We start from the raw sequence: 13,796 nt of genomic DNA on the forward strand, positions 1-13,796 counted from the left end.
CAGAGGAGAGAGTAACTTGTCTTCTTTAATGTAACTTTACATGGTATCTGGACAAGATTTAAAGACATGCCTTTAGTACAAATTTGCTCTAAATGCTGGTGCATGGCTCATACTGCCTGCAGAGGTATGTGCATAATGCCCTGGCTTAGAAGGTTTTGACTTCTCTCTATATTTTATGGAAGCATATTTGCTATGTCTCTTGTGACTCTCCCTTGTGCTCAGTCTGCCTCGCTGGTGTTTCTAGCAGCCCCCTATCCCACTTAGAAACAGCTTTAGTAATATGACATTTTCAATCCTTGCTCTTGTACTGTTGTTTGGAGTGTTAGCACAGGTCCAGTGACCTTTCTGCAGCATCAACGGTTGAGGTGAGCAGTGGGAGAGCATCTGTACAGAGTGCTGAGAATTCTAAAATCCTAATATATTAAGGGATTGGAATGGACCTTAGTAATCATGTAGTCCCAACCCCCTCTAATGGGACACCTCCCACTGGACCAGGTTGCTCAAGGGCTTAACCAACCTGGCTTTGAATACTGATGGGGCTGGGGCATCTGGAACCTCCCTGGGCAACCTGTGCCAGTATCTAACCACCCTCTCAGTCAAAAGTGAATGAAGCATGTGTATTACGTGCTACTGACAGCTGCTGTGCTCTTCCCTTTTCAGAGTGATCGTCTCCTTATTAAAGGAGGGCGAATAGTCAATGATGACCAGTCGTTCTATGCTGACATTTACATGGAGGATGGCCTCATAAAGTAAGTACGGGATTTCTATTATCTCCATCTCCCCCCAAACCAGCTTCAGTTTGGGTAGTTACTGGCTTTTTGTGGATGTGCTCTGTGCCCAACTTGCCAGGCAGTAAAACTTGGTAACTTGTTAACCCTCTCTGTTGAGAGGCTCAACTTTCTACAATGTGTGTAAGCACAAACATTGTCTGATGTGTTTTCAGAGGAACTCCAGTGACTGAATTGCAGTAAGGCTTGTGGGATTGTGATACTGTGTCCATAGCACAGCAAAGTTGTGTCTAATTGCACCAGGAACAAGGTTTATCTTTGACTTTTGTTTTGCCCTGTGTTAACTGTATTAGCATGAATGACCCCACACAGGATTCCGTTTGTTAGCACTAACAAGGACAGTGCTGTGCTGCAAGTCATCTGCATCCTTGAGATTTCCAGGAATTGCAGGGAAACCTCTGGGTTCCCCCAGCTTCTCTGTATATGTCTCAGAGCTGCAGGAATGCCTCCATTGTTTAAAGGCTGCCATTCAAACTTGGCAAAGGTATTGTGCTGGAGCTAGCTCCACACTGCGTGAAGTGAAGGAACCATGACAGTTTATAGCCCAGAGACTTGAAAAGGCACCGTGTGCTCTATGGTAAGAGTTAAATATCTAGCCTTCCCAGGGTGGTATATGTTAAAAATCCAGCAGCAGATAAATACTTCAAGAAGTGTGAATGTATTTTTATCTGGTGGACAGGACCATTTGTGCTTGACAAGTGCTTGGGATCAAAGCCAGCTTCAGGTGTTGCTGTGACGCATGTTTTCCGTGTATCCTTGGGCAAATCACTGAGCCTCATCTGCAGTCTTGAGGCCAAAGAATTTCACTGCCTTGGAAGCAAAATGCTCTCACAAGTGAATTCTGCAAAGAATTCAGTGAGCATTTAAAAACCTTTAATTCATCTCCATAAAAGCAGTGAGAAGAGCTGCTGGTTTATTGCTGTGAGGACAGTAAAGTGAGCAGTTCTGTCCACAGAATTTTTGTTACATTAGGGGAAAAAAAAGTCTGCTAAGTGACTCAGCTTGAATGAAATGCAAAAATGGAATTTGTTTCTCATTTTTACCTCCCTAGTGTGCCAAGAAAATTAGAAATTTTCCACTAAAACCAACTTATCTTTAATCTTGATTTATCAAGGAGCACTGAGAAAGGCTTGATGAAAGTAGGATTTCTGAAGGAAGAGATTTGAAGGCTGGGTTGAACATATGGACACATAAAGGGGTTGAGGGGACAGGGGCTGAGAAGGGGAATACTGAGGTTCAGGTGACTTGGCCAGCAGGATGTCTGGATATGTCAAGATGGGCTCAAACAGGACAGGCTGCAGAGCACTATAATTGTGTATTAGGTTACTAGTGGATTTATGCTGGAGCTCTCTAGATTTCCTGTTTTCGGAAGACATTTCTAGGTACTTGTGATTTTGGCTGCCTTCACTACAGTGAGGTCCTGCTGATAACAAAGCTTCAGGACCCTGTCCTTCAGGGTCACAGAAGAGACGAGGTGAAAGGAGGGAACTGTGCACTTCTTGGGAGGACAGTGAGCCCAGAGCTTGCAGCTTGTGCCATGAGCACAGCAGGCTACAGCCAGTCAGGCTGGGCACTTGCTGAGCTGTTTCCCAGCAGCATTGCAAGTCCCTGGTAAGTCCTGAGCTGCCCTAGCAGCTGTGGCATTACAGTGGAAATCATCTTTCTCTGTAAGTAAGCTCAGACTTGAGCCTTACTTAAGGCTGGGCAGAAGGATGGGAGACAGGAGAGATTAGGGGCATAGCTCACTTGGAAGCAGGGCTGGTGCTGGGTTTTGTTAGCATGCACCCTGGGTGCTATGCTGGAAATGCATGCCAGAGCCTGTTTTGTGAGCCTGTATGGTGTGAGGTGTCCTAGGCAGGTTCTCAGCACACACTGCAGAGATTGCCATCAGACCATACTCCCCAGCTACCCCAACCCAGTGCCTGCCTGCAGTGCCTGCCCCAGGCAGCAGGTGCTCATCTGCAGAGCAGCTGGACAGATGGCAGTCACCCCTGGACTAAGCACAATGTAGGTGTAAGCAAGCCAAACAATCCTGCATGTTGCTGCAGAGTGGAATGATTTTGCTCTGGCAAACCTGGGTCTGGGAGCAGGACAAAGTGGGGTGTTCCTGCTGGCAGGGAGCTGCCTTGGCAGTCTCTGGCTGAGCTGTTCAGGGGTTATGTTGTGCCCAGTTTTCCTTTGTGTGAGTATCTTGGTGTGATCTCATCAGGCAGATCGGAGACAATCTGATTGTTCCTGGAGGGGTCAAAACCATAGAAGCCAATGGGAAGATGGTGATCCCCGGAGGAATTGATGTCCACACTCGCCTGCAGATGTCATACAAGGGAATGACCTCTGTGGATGATTTCTTCCAAGGAACAAAAGCAGCTCTGGCTGGTGGAACCACCATGATTAGTAAGTGCAGCAGGCATGGCCTGTGCATGACACCACTCAGTGCTCCTGTAAGATCACCCAGTTTTTTCTTTTTTCTGTGCTTTTCCCTGTCTTCTGTGTTTTCAAAGTCCATGACAGTGTTCATATTTTCTGTGATCTCTGTCAGTGCAGTCTAGGGATGACTCTTTGGATCCTTAGTAATGATGAAGTGATAGGACAGGAGATGTGCATAGGACCGCTTGCCCTTGGAGATCCTGTGTTCTGCAGTGATTGTCTGCATCCGCTGTTGCCCCTGGGACCCTCAGAAAGGAACAATGACATAACTTCTCTGTTAAATAACAGTAGGGCAGCATGATGCTCAGGTGTCTCTGAGCAGAGGAACAGAGCAGTGTGTTGGCATCCCACACTGCTCAAAAATAAACAGCACTAACAAAAAGGAATTCTAAGGTCCTTCCCTGGAGGGTGCTATGGCTGTGCACTGGTTTGAGATCCAGGTGTTGTCCTGTGTAGTGGTTACAGCTGTGTGCGCTGCAGGGTTTCTTGGGATGCAGGAGCAAGTGTTGATCATTTCAGTAAAGGGCTGAGTTCCTTGTCCTCCCCACACCGTTTTTCCTTCCTCTGTGCCAAAAAAAATATGCTTTGTGAAATGGTATGTGGCAAGGTATCGAGATTCCATGCTGGGCAATAAAAGGTGCATTAGTGTTGCAGTGTGGGAGGAGGCTGTGTGCTAATGGGGTGGAGTGGGGATGGGGAAAGACAAGGTTCTTCAGCTTCTAGCCAGTTTCTAAGCAGAAGCATGTGAAAACCCCTGGTCCTGTGCCAGAGGCCATTAAGCAAAGGCTCTGTGCAATTCCTTGCCAATAAATGCACTTGAGGATCCAAGGCATGTTGTGAAGGTGACAGAATACTCTTGGGAGCTGCCCTGAAGCTATTGAAGAGACCAGCCTGGGGTGGTGGAGCTGCCAGGCCACGGTGGAATGGCCCACCTAGGAAGCCCTTGCCCAACCCTTCCTCTGCTGTGCCCCTGCAGTGGAGCACGTGGTGCCAGAGCCGGAGTCCAGCCTGGCCGAGGCGCTGGAGCGGTGGCGGGAGTGGGCCGATGGCAAGGCCTGCTGCGACTATGCACTGCATGTGGACATCCCACGCTGGAGTGACCACGTCAGGCAGGAGCTGCACACCATGGTCCACGAGAAAGGTTCGTTGCCTGCTGCTTCCTGACTGGCCTTGGCCAGCCCTGTCCCCTTGCCAGGGAGGGCAAGGGGTGGCTGCACTGTTGGGTGCCTGTGGGGTCTTGCACAGCTGCCGGTGGGAGATGTGCCCTACAGGGCAGCTGGTGGGGAGGGTGGCCAGAGCAGGCAGCCTGACCTACCCAGCTCACCTCTCTCTCCTCTCTGCCCTGCCCCAGGCATTAACTCCTTCATGGTGTACATGGCCTACAAGGATTTGTACCAGATGTCAAACACTGAGGTGAGACCCCCTGCACCGCCATGGTTGTGTTGATTCAAGGAGCAGTGGGGGGTGACAGCCGTGGTGGGCATGGGGCAGGTCATAAGGCTGGTGGCTGCTGCCCCTGGCCAGGCCTTGCTGCTCCTGTCCTCTACCCTGGCTGCCTGTGCAGGGCTGCTCCAGGCTGTGCTCTGGGCTGGCTGGGCTCCTGTTCTGCAGGCAGAGGCATAGCTCTAGTGTGGAGATCACCAGGAGCATCTGCTGGCAACTGCATCCTTCAGAGAGCTGGTCCCTGCACGGCCAGAGCTCTGTCTAGCATCGCTACAGTGGGTCCTGCTGCTGCCAGGGCCATGGGTGGAAGGGCCATGGGCAGCCTGCTTAGTAATCATTTCTTCTTGTCTCTTAGCTCTATGAGATATTCAGCTGCCTGGCAGAGTTGGGTGCCATAGCTCAAGTTCACGCAGAAAACGGGGATATAATTGCACAGGTAACTAACTACTTCTGACATGCAAGAACTGAAAATCTGTATCAGGCAGATTTGGTGTGGGGCATTAGCAAAATGGCTCTGAAGCTGGACATCTTATGTATGGTGATATCTTTGCTGCTCAGCAGCAATATCAACATTAGCAAGATTTTTTGTTGTGAATACATTGTGCATAAGCGAATCAGAAACAGTGCATTAGCAATTACCTAAATGGAAGTGAGTGTCCATCAAGTATGATATGTTTGCTCCAGCTGCAGCTGTCTTCAGTGTGGAGAGGCAGAGACCTTTGCCTTGCACATAACAAGCCAGGAGAGGTAAAGTCCATTGAGAAGTGCCTTGGCAAGAGAAATTTTCTCCCTGTAAGCAAACAGGTAGCTAATGAAGCTGGATTCACAAGGCAGATGTTCTGAGGGATGTGGTTTAGTGACCAGGTGGTTAGTGTGTATTGGCCTCCTGTGTTGTAATTGGTGCTGGATGACAGAAGGTCCAAATGTTTTGATTTTCATTAAAACGTAGAAGATGTTGTTCAGATAAGTTTTGCAACTATTTGGTTTTTTCTCTCTCTTGTTCTTGGGAATTGAAAGAGCATGGACCAAGAGGTCATTCTTTGAGCATCTTTCAGACCACATGAATCATTTTGTGTTTGGACTTGTTAGAGCTGCTCTGCACAGTTGGATGGCTCTTTCACATGAAAACCGAGTGGTCAGGGGAATTGTATTGGCCAGAGCTTATCTCTGTTTTAGCACCTGCCTAATAATAAAATGTCCCAGAATTACTAATTGGTAGCACTTCACAGACCTGGGAAATAGAGAGGATGGGGAGTTTTACAGCCCTTTTTTGTCTCCACATTGTGCTTGTTTCATCGAAGAAGTTTAAGTCAGTGCCTGCCCTCCCATTTCCCCATGTTCCCTTTTTCTCTTTCAAATCCCCTGAGGGTACAGCAGCCTCTCACCATTCCTGATGGTCCTACAGGGCATAGGGTGTTGTTGGTCCTGAGGGAAGGGCTTGACACAGAAGGGATCTGCTTTTTTGGTTGATAGATTCAGTCCTGTAATATCCCTCTGTCCTTTTGATGCCCTAGGAACAAGCCAGGATGTTGGAGATGGGAATAACAGGCCCTGAAGGCCACGTGCTGAGCAGACCTGAGGAGGTAAGATACAGAGGACAGTTCAGCCTTTCTTCTCTGAAGAGTTTTCCTAGTCACAGTAGGGCTCAGTGTGTTTAGTGGGGCCAGGCAAGCATCAGGGCAGGGGAGTTGCCCAGCAGAGACAGAAGCCCTTGTTCTGAGTCTCACAAAGAAGAATCATACAGTCTGTATGGCTGTAGCAGTCTTTGTGGCTGCATTGGGGGTATTTGTCTTACATAGGTGACTCCACACATGTGAGAAGCCTAAGAAGAATCCAATGATGAGTTTTAGTTTCTCTGAGAATTCACTGTTCACATCTAAGTGCTGACAGATTCCAGCCTCTTTCTGCTTTGTATCTGCTTAGTCTCTAAAGTGTGTTTCAGAATCAGATGGGCAAAGCCATTGGTAGAAGGAATGGGAGGGAAAGAGAAGGGGAATTCCCTGGTTACAAATCATTGTCAGAACACTAATGAGATTACTTCTAATTTTAGCTTGCAGGGATTTTTCTGTTTGGTCCATTAATATGAGTTGAGTCTAATTTTAGATAGGTTTCCTTCACATAACTCCCTGCTGAGAGGTGCTTTGATTTCCCACAGCATATGAAAGAAGAATTTGGTACATAGGAATTTGGTACAATAGCAAAGTTGAGCAGGGAAGCACAGGGACGGATTTAAAATATGAAATATTTTAAATATTTTAAATACTTTAATATTTTAAAATATTTTAAATACTGAAATAAAACCAGTTGGCTTAAATGAAAAATGTAGAAAGTTGGCTGTATTAGAGCTAGTAACAACATAAATGGCCTAGTGTAGTAACAGTACTTACTCTCTTTGAAATACAAAGTGTAAAGCATTTTCCTGTACAAAGAAGAGTCTCAGTGTCAAACACAGTGGCTCAGTCCCTCTTATTTTTAAGACTGTAACCTGTTGCCACTAGTTGGCAAGCTAAGGTGCAATTACGGGATGCTGTGGTTGTGCCCAGATTTGAGAACTGTCCTGTTACTGTAAGCAGTGCAGATCTCATCCAAAGCCAATAAAACATTGTTAAGTGTTTGATCTTGAAATGCCATTAAAGTGTAAGGCAAGTGAAAACAGTACAGGGCCTGTAGATACTACCTTCAGACAAATCCAGATCTCATTGCCTTTGAAAACAGTGTCCTTCTTCCAGAATATAATCTACCTGGGAAATTGTTAGGTGGAGCACAAATGACCCTGCTTCCCCATAAAGCCCACAGGCAGATGGCAAAGCATTAAGAGAGTGGTCTGTGGCTCTGTGGGTCTTCTCTGTCCTGGAGGGACCTCGGTGGGGGTTAAAGACACATTCTTCCATCAGGTGGTGATGGTGACTTGGTAGGGCAGGATGATGCTGCTCCAGATTGTAACCTGCTTTGAAGGGTGTGCTGTGGTGGCTGTTTGCTCCTGTCCACATGTTAAACCCCATCAACTACAACAGCCCATAAGTATGGTGATGAAAAATGGCTTCTTACTTAATTTCTATTTAAAGAGTCTTTAAGAAGAGAAAAACCTCTTTTCACTGTACAGCAAATAGATCTGCAGAAGTCTGAGAGGCGTAGGAGTGTATGTGTGTCTGGATGCAGTGCTCTGCTTCTTTGCCCTGGGACATTTCGGCTGGCATGGTCCCAGGTATTGCCCTGGGGGCTGGATAATTGTGTCTTTTTAAGGCTTCTGTTTTGAACTTTCTCAAGCCAACACTTGAAGCCAAACTGTAGAGCAAACACTTGGAGAACTCTGGGGATAAACTCAGACTGAGCATAGGCTGATGTAATAGTCCAAAGATATCCCTCCTGGTGGAAATCTACCCTCCACTAATAGCAGAACAGTGAGATGGGGCAGCTGTCAGCAGGCTGGGGCAATCAGCAGCTGCACTGCAGAATGGCCAGGCCTCAATGACAAGCAGCCTGCCAGTGTGCACCCCTCTGCATCTGCACTCCCGTGGCAGGGACATCTGGTTAAACCTGCTGCAGCTATGGGACAGCCTGGAGCAGGGCAGTGCTACAAAAGGGTGGACCTTCCTGCTGCCTGGCCATCAATGTGCAAGCTGTGCTGGGCAGCAGTCCCTCGGCTCCTTGGGCTGTCGGGAGAGATGGAACCAGGCAGTGGAAAAAACAGCAGACGCAGCTCTGCTGGTCCCCGAGCAGGGTTCAGGCAGTGCTCCTGTGCCAGGCATTGTGTTACTGTGGCCTGCCTTTGGGCTAGGCCCTGGGCAGAGGGAAGCTTCCCTCCTCAGATCTCCCTGATTAAACTGCCCTGGGGGAGTCAATGGTAAAAGCAAGGGCACAGGGTGTCTGCAGCAATTAGTGGTGTGCTGAGAGTAACAGGGGCTCCTCCTTGCCCAGCTAGTGCTCCTCTGCAGCTGTGTGCCATCCTCTCTTCCAGCTGGAAGCAGAAGCTGTCTTCCGGGCCATCACTATTGCCAGCCAGACCAACTGTCCTCTCTACGTGACTAAAGTGATGAGCAAAAGCGCTGCTGACCTCATCTCACAAGCCAGAAAAAAAGGTGAGTGGCAGCTGGTGCTGCACTCAGCCCTGTTGCTGCCACCAGGATGCGGGATTATGTGGTACTCATGTCCTCGTGGTTTTGCCAAGATCAGCACTGTGCTTCAAGTGCTGTCCAGTGCTTCCCCTTCTGCTAGGGAGCAGTTAGCTCAGGAGTTTGCCTGACTTGTGAAGGGCAGGTGACACTGCAGTAGGCCACATGGAGTCACCTCCTGTTGTCAAATCAGGTAACGTCAGTACGTGGGGCACCGGTAGGAGCAACACTTTAAACATCACACTTTGTCTGAAGCTGTGAAGGGCTCAGTGAGGACACTGGTTCAATGCACGTTGGTTGAGCTGCTGCAGATAGCTCTGGCCTCCCTTTGAAGTACTAGCCCCTTGGAGGTGCCTGGGTGCCTTTTCAGGCGGCTGTGAGCTCCATTTGTCAGTGATGCTGGAGCACAGGGATGCCCCACGAGTGTGGGCATGTGCACTGCTCTGTTCAGCAGGGTCTGTGCCCCTGTCCCAGGAGGTGTGAAGGGGATTCACATGCATGAGAATTTGTGCCCTTCAGCAGGAGGACCCTTTGATGATGGCATGGATCTGTGTATTCTTGGGACATGGCAAGCTGTTGGTAGTGTTGTGGAGCTGAGAATGCCACCAGGCTCCACTGAAGCACTGTTCTTTCTGTGCCCTTCTCCAGGTATTGTGGTGTTTGGTGAGCCCATCACGGCTAGTCTGGGGACTGATGGAACACACTACTGGAGCAAGAACTGGGCGAAGGCTGCGGCATTTGTGATCTCTCCACCACTGAGTCCAGACCCAACCACTCCTGACTACATCAACTCCCTCCTGGCCAGGTGAGTGACAACCCTGCTGAGGGTACTGCTAGGGGAAAGTGGACTCTGGATGGGGAAGAAAGAGGTTAGTCCTACCTGAACCACTTCACTGTAGGTATGTAATGAACCGAGCAGTGAAATGGCTCTGACTCCAAGCCGTGTTGGTTTATCCTCAAGAGTGGAGGGAGGACACCATAAGATTAACATCGCTAATGAGAAAAATACCAGTGGTCATGAACCATTTTAAATGCCCTGAAGAAGACAAAGAAATGAGGACAAAGTAAATCAGACTTTTCAATGGAATGATTCACCAAGCTGGAGAAGTGGGGAATGGCTGCCTGGATTGGCACGCTGCACCAACGTTACTGATTTCACAGGCTGGTGGGTACCCCAGTTAAATATGAAGCAGATATATTCACACGCCAATACAGGTGAGCAGTAGCAGAGCCTGCAGAATGCAGGAGACCTTCAGGAGCAGCTCCTGTACACCTGGCAGGGATGGCAGCAGCTGAGGACACTGCCCGTTTCTGGCCCTGTCTGTGTGCCACGTGTGCATCGCACTGCACTCTCAGCCCGTGTTTGTACGTCCCGCTGTGCGCGTGCTGCCTGGTGTGTTAGTTGGGGATGGCTGACACTGAGAGGTTGTAAGTAGAAATGTCCTTCGAGGTAATTCTGGAAACATCTCTACCAAGATGAACTCTGTCTCCAGCAGAGCACATTATGGGTTTAAACCTGTGCCAGAGTGGAGATGCAATGTCTGGGTGGAAGAGAAGTGCCAGTGCATTTTGTGGTCTGAGCATGCAGCTCATGCTGCATTTTGCTGTGGTCAATGAACAAGAGATACCTCAGTGCATACTGGATGTATGATATAGGTGCAGGTCTTAACAATGGGCAAGGAAATGCGAGCCCTGCTGCTGAACTGGTTTTCTAATCCTTACCTTCCACTTCCAGTTTACCCCAGATGTCAAAGAGGACACAAGCAATTCTTGGTCCCTGCAGCTCATAGGTGTCTGTCCTGACACCTTTGCCATACTATTTTCTGTGAGGCTGCAGCAGGAGGAGAGACTGTGAGGTTCCAGATGGGCTGTATGGCTTGTTTGTCTCCAGCAGGAAGTGTGTTGTGTTGTCATTCTGGGCCTCTGTCTGTACAGTTCATCAGACATATGGCAAAAATTACCAGAGGAAGGTGGAGATTACCAGTGGATTAGGGAAGATTTGCAGCCTTGAGGAGAATCACTGTGTCTGCAGTGTCCAGGTGCTTGAGGCCCCTTGCCTCCTGCAGGCAGTGCTGGGAGCTGGCCTACCTTGGTCTGCATCTTTTTGCCTGGCAGCAGATTTTCCAATTGCTGCCTGTCCAGTGTTACCTGAGGATGGAGCAGCAGCTGGGTGACTTCCAGGGAGCCATGGACAGCTCCTCACCCTGCCTTGTCTGTGGGCAGCTTGCTGGCTCTTCCTCTTTCCTAGGAACACGATGGGTCAGAGCATCTCATCTGTCCAGTTACCCCTTTGGGCAGAGGGTGAAGAGGCTTCAGTGAAGCATTTCTGGGCTTCCTGCAGAGAGCTGCTTCTGGGCAGTCCCAACTCCCTGTATCTCATTGCAGCAGGCTTTCATAGGGTGGGGGAGGACTATGCTAGCCCTCAGCATGCAAGAGCTGGCAGTGCACAATGCAAGGCTGGCTTGTGGGACTGGGGGACAGTCCTGGAGCAGAGAGGCCTCTCCCTCCCTGTGTGGCAGAAGGGCTCTTTCAATTAGACTTGACAAACTGCCAGAAGTGGGGTCTACTATGAAAGGACATCTGGCCTGACACAAAGATCACCCTGTTCCCTAGGAGCTGAGCTGTTGACTTTTCTTTTGTACAGGATGCTGTCCATGCTCAGGTGGGTTGCACAGCGTGGCAGAGGTTTCTTGCCCCCTTGTGATGCAGCTGCCCCAGGGGCTGGGTCAGGTGGAAGTCTTCAGGCTGAGGGACTGTGGAAATGAGGGTGCAGAGGAAAAAATCTGAGCCAGGGGCTGCCTGTGGCCAGAGGAAATGCATATCCCTCATGTCTATATTGCTGTCTGACTGCAAAATGACTGACAGTGGGTTTGTTCCACCCCTCTTCAGCGGTGATCTGCAGGTGTCGGGAAGTGCTCACTGTACCTTCAGCACCGCGCAGAAAGCCATTGGAAAAGACAACTTCACAGCAATCCCAGAAGGAACCAATGGCATAGAGGAACGAATGTCTGTCATCTGGGACAAGGCAGTGGTGAGTCTCACCAAGGAAGGGGCAGAGTGGGCAGAGGTGGTTGCCATCTCACATACCCATGCTATTGCCCCACAGAGCTGGGCACCCAGCTTGTTCCCTCTCTGACTTTGAGAGTCAAATCGAGCTGGAGCAGGAGAGGTGGCTGTCACAGGCTTGGGATGAATATCCAGAAGCTGTAACTGTGCCCCCAGTCTGTCTGGCACCAGTTACTAAGATCAGCCTCAGAAGCTTTGGGCCCAGGCAGACAGCCTGAGGAGTGAGGATGGTGATTCCCAGGGCTCTTACCCTTTCCCCATAGAAGGACTTAGTTCTCTTTGTGTGTGAGCAGGCCACTGGAAAGATGGATGAAAATCAGTTTGTGGCTGTGACGAGCACTAATGCTGCCAAAATCTTCAACCTGTATCCACGAAAAGGGAGAATAGCGGTGGGCTCGGACAGTGATCTGGTTATATGGGATCCTGATGCAGTAAAGATCATCACAGCAAAAACCCATCAGTCTGTAAGTCCTCTGCTCATCTGTGTGATTGCTGGAGGGTGGCATATGAGTAGTTTTGTAAAAAGGTTGCCTGGCTGCTGGGAGCTTGGTACTGTCCTGCTTGGCTCTGAGGAGGAGGGACTGAGCCCAAGCTCCAGGCAGTGTCTGTGGGTTGAATGTCTCTGAGCCCTAGGCACATGGGACTTTTTTCACCCTGCTTGGGTATTCTTCTCCTCACCTTGGCCTATGCAGGTATACAGACACACATTTTTCCTTACCTTGATTCCTCTTCCAGGCACAAATATTTTTCCTGGCCTTTCCACAATGCTTTGTTCATGCCTTACCTCAAGCCTAGGTCCTGCCTTTGCTCTTGAGTTCTTCCTCACAATGAGCTTCAAACCAGCAGGTCCTGGTTCATGTTGGGAGCTCTGGTGGACTTTCACCGTATGGGCTAGTGAGCTACAGGAGGCCTCTGAGCAGGCAAGGCTGTTAGAGGTGTCTTCTGCCTGCACTGGTGACTCCAGCAGTGAGGTGTGGGAACTGACCCGCCCTGAGTGGGCAGGCAGTGCTCTTGTCCCTCCTGACCACCGTCCTGGGGTTGCTGCAGGTGGCTGAATACAACATCTTTGAGGGGATGGAGCTCCGTGGGGCCCCGCTGGTTGTCATATGCCAGGGGAAGATCATGCTGGAGGACGGCAACCTGCATGTGACCCAGGGGACTGGACGATTTCTGCCCAGCAGCCCTTTCCCTGACTACGTCTACAAGCGCATCAAAGCCAGGAGGAAGGTGAGCAGATGGGGATGCCAGGAGACAGAGCTGGGATACTGTTAGCCCAAATTGCCCTTAATAACTGGTTGGTTTTCCTTTGCTGTTCTTGCTGGACCCTCTAAGCAGTGCTGCAAACTGCTTGTGTATTTTGAATGTACAAAATAGGTGAGGCTTGGATAGGGAGCCCTTGTGCCATGGTGGAGGCAGGTGCTCCTCAAGGTTAGCAGTGGTAATGTCTCCCCTCATCCTGTCCTGCTGCAGCAGGAGTCTAGGGGGAAATGCTATTTAAAATTAAGAGATTAGCCAAAATTGCCTTCTCCTCCCCACTTTGTGCAGCATAAACCCCACCTGGGTGATAGGCTGTTGCAGTGGCTCTGCACACCTTACAGGGCAGTGGGGCTGTGCCAGGCCTCAGGGCTGCAGGACTTAACAGCGCATGGCAGTGTAAGATCTTTCTGCAGGGGGACTGAGGAGCTGGGGAATGGCTGGAGCATGATGTTACCTGGGCTCAGAGAATTGTCCCTGTTCTCTTCTCTCTGCTGACAGATGGCAGAGATGCACGCTGTGCCCCGGGGCTTGTATGATGGACCTGTGTTTGACCTGACCACCACCCCCAAGGGGGGAACCCCTGCGGGGTCAACCAGGGGGTCCCCCACACGTCAGACACCGCCCGTCAGGAATCTCCATCAGTCTGGATTCAGCCTGTCAGGTGAACACATGTGGTGGCTGGGCTGAGAGGGGGCAGAGCCAC

The 13,796-nt window shown here is 49.8% G+C and overlaps 1 protein-coding gene across 6 annotated transcripts in view; it reads left to right on the plus strand.

Moving 5' to 3' along the window:
• The window catches only part of DPYSL3 (dihydropyrimidinase like 3), a 36,352-nt gene that overhangs the window by 21,469 nt on the left and 1,087 nt on the right, over nt 1-13,796 (plus strand). For all 6 annotated transcript variants that reach the window (XM_086851891.1, XM_086851890.1, XM_086851886.1 and 3 more), the window contains 12 exons: nt 661-749; nt 2,998-3,182; nt 4,192-4,356; nt 4,567-4,628; nt 5,014-5,094; nt 6,173-6,241; nt 8,617-8,737; nt 9,419-9,575; nt 11,660-11,801; nt 12,130-12,300; nt 12,884-13,063; nt 13,592-13,754. In XM_086851891.1, coding sequence (XP_086708017.1) covers nt 730-749; nt 2,998-3,182; nt 4,192-4,356; nt 4,567-4,628; nt 5,014-5,094; nt 6,173-6,241; nt 8,617-8,737; nt 9,419-9,575; nt 11,660-11,801; nt 12,130-12,300; nt 12,884-13,063; nt 13,592-13,754 — 1,516 coding nt within the window. In that variant the 5' untranslated portion in view covers nt 661-729. The remainder of the gene's footprint in view (nt 1-660; nt 750-2,997; nt 3,183-4,191; nt 4,357-4,566; nt 4,629-5,013; nt 5,095-6,172; nt 6,242-8,616; nt 8,738-9,418; nt 9,576-11,659; nt 11,802-12,129; nt 12,301-12,883; nt 13,064-13,591; nt 13,755-13,796) is intronic.

The sequence above is a fragment of the Cyanistes caeruleus genome, chromosome 15 (genome assembly GCF_971803275.1).
Source record: "Cyanistes caeruleus chromosome 15, bCyaCae1.hap1.1, whole genome shotgun sequence".
NCBI lineage: Eukaryota > Metazoa > Chordata > Aves > Passeriformes > Paridae > Cyanistes > Cyanistes caeruleus.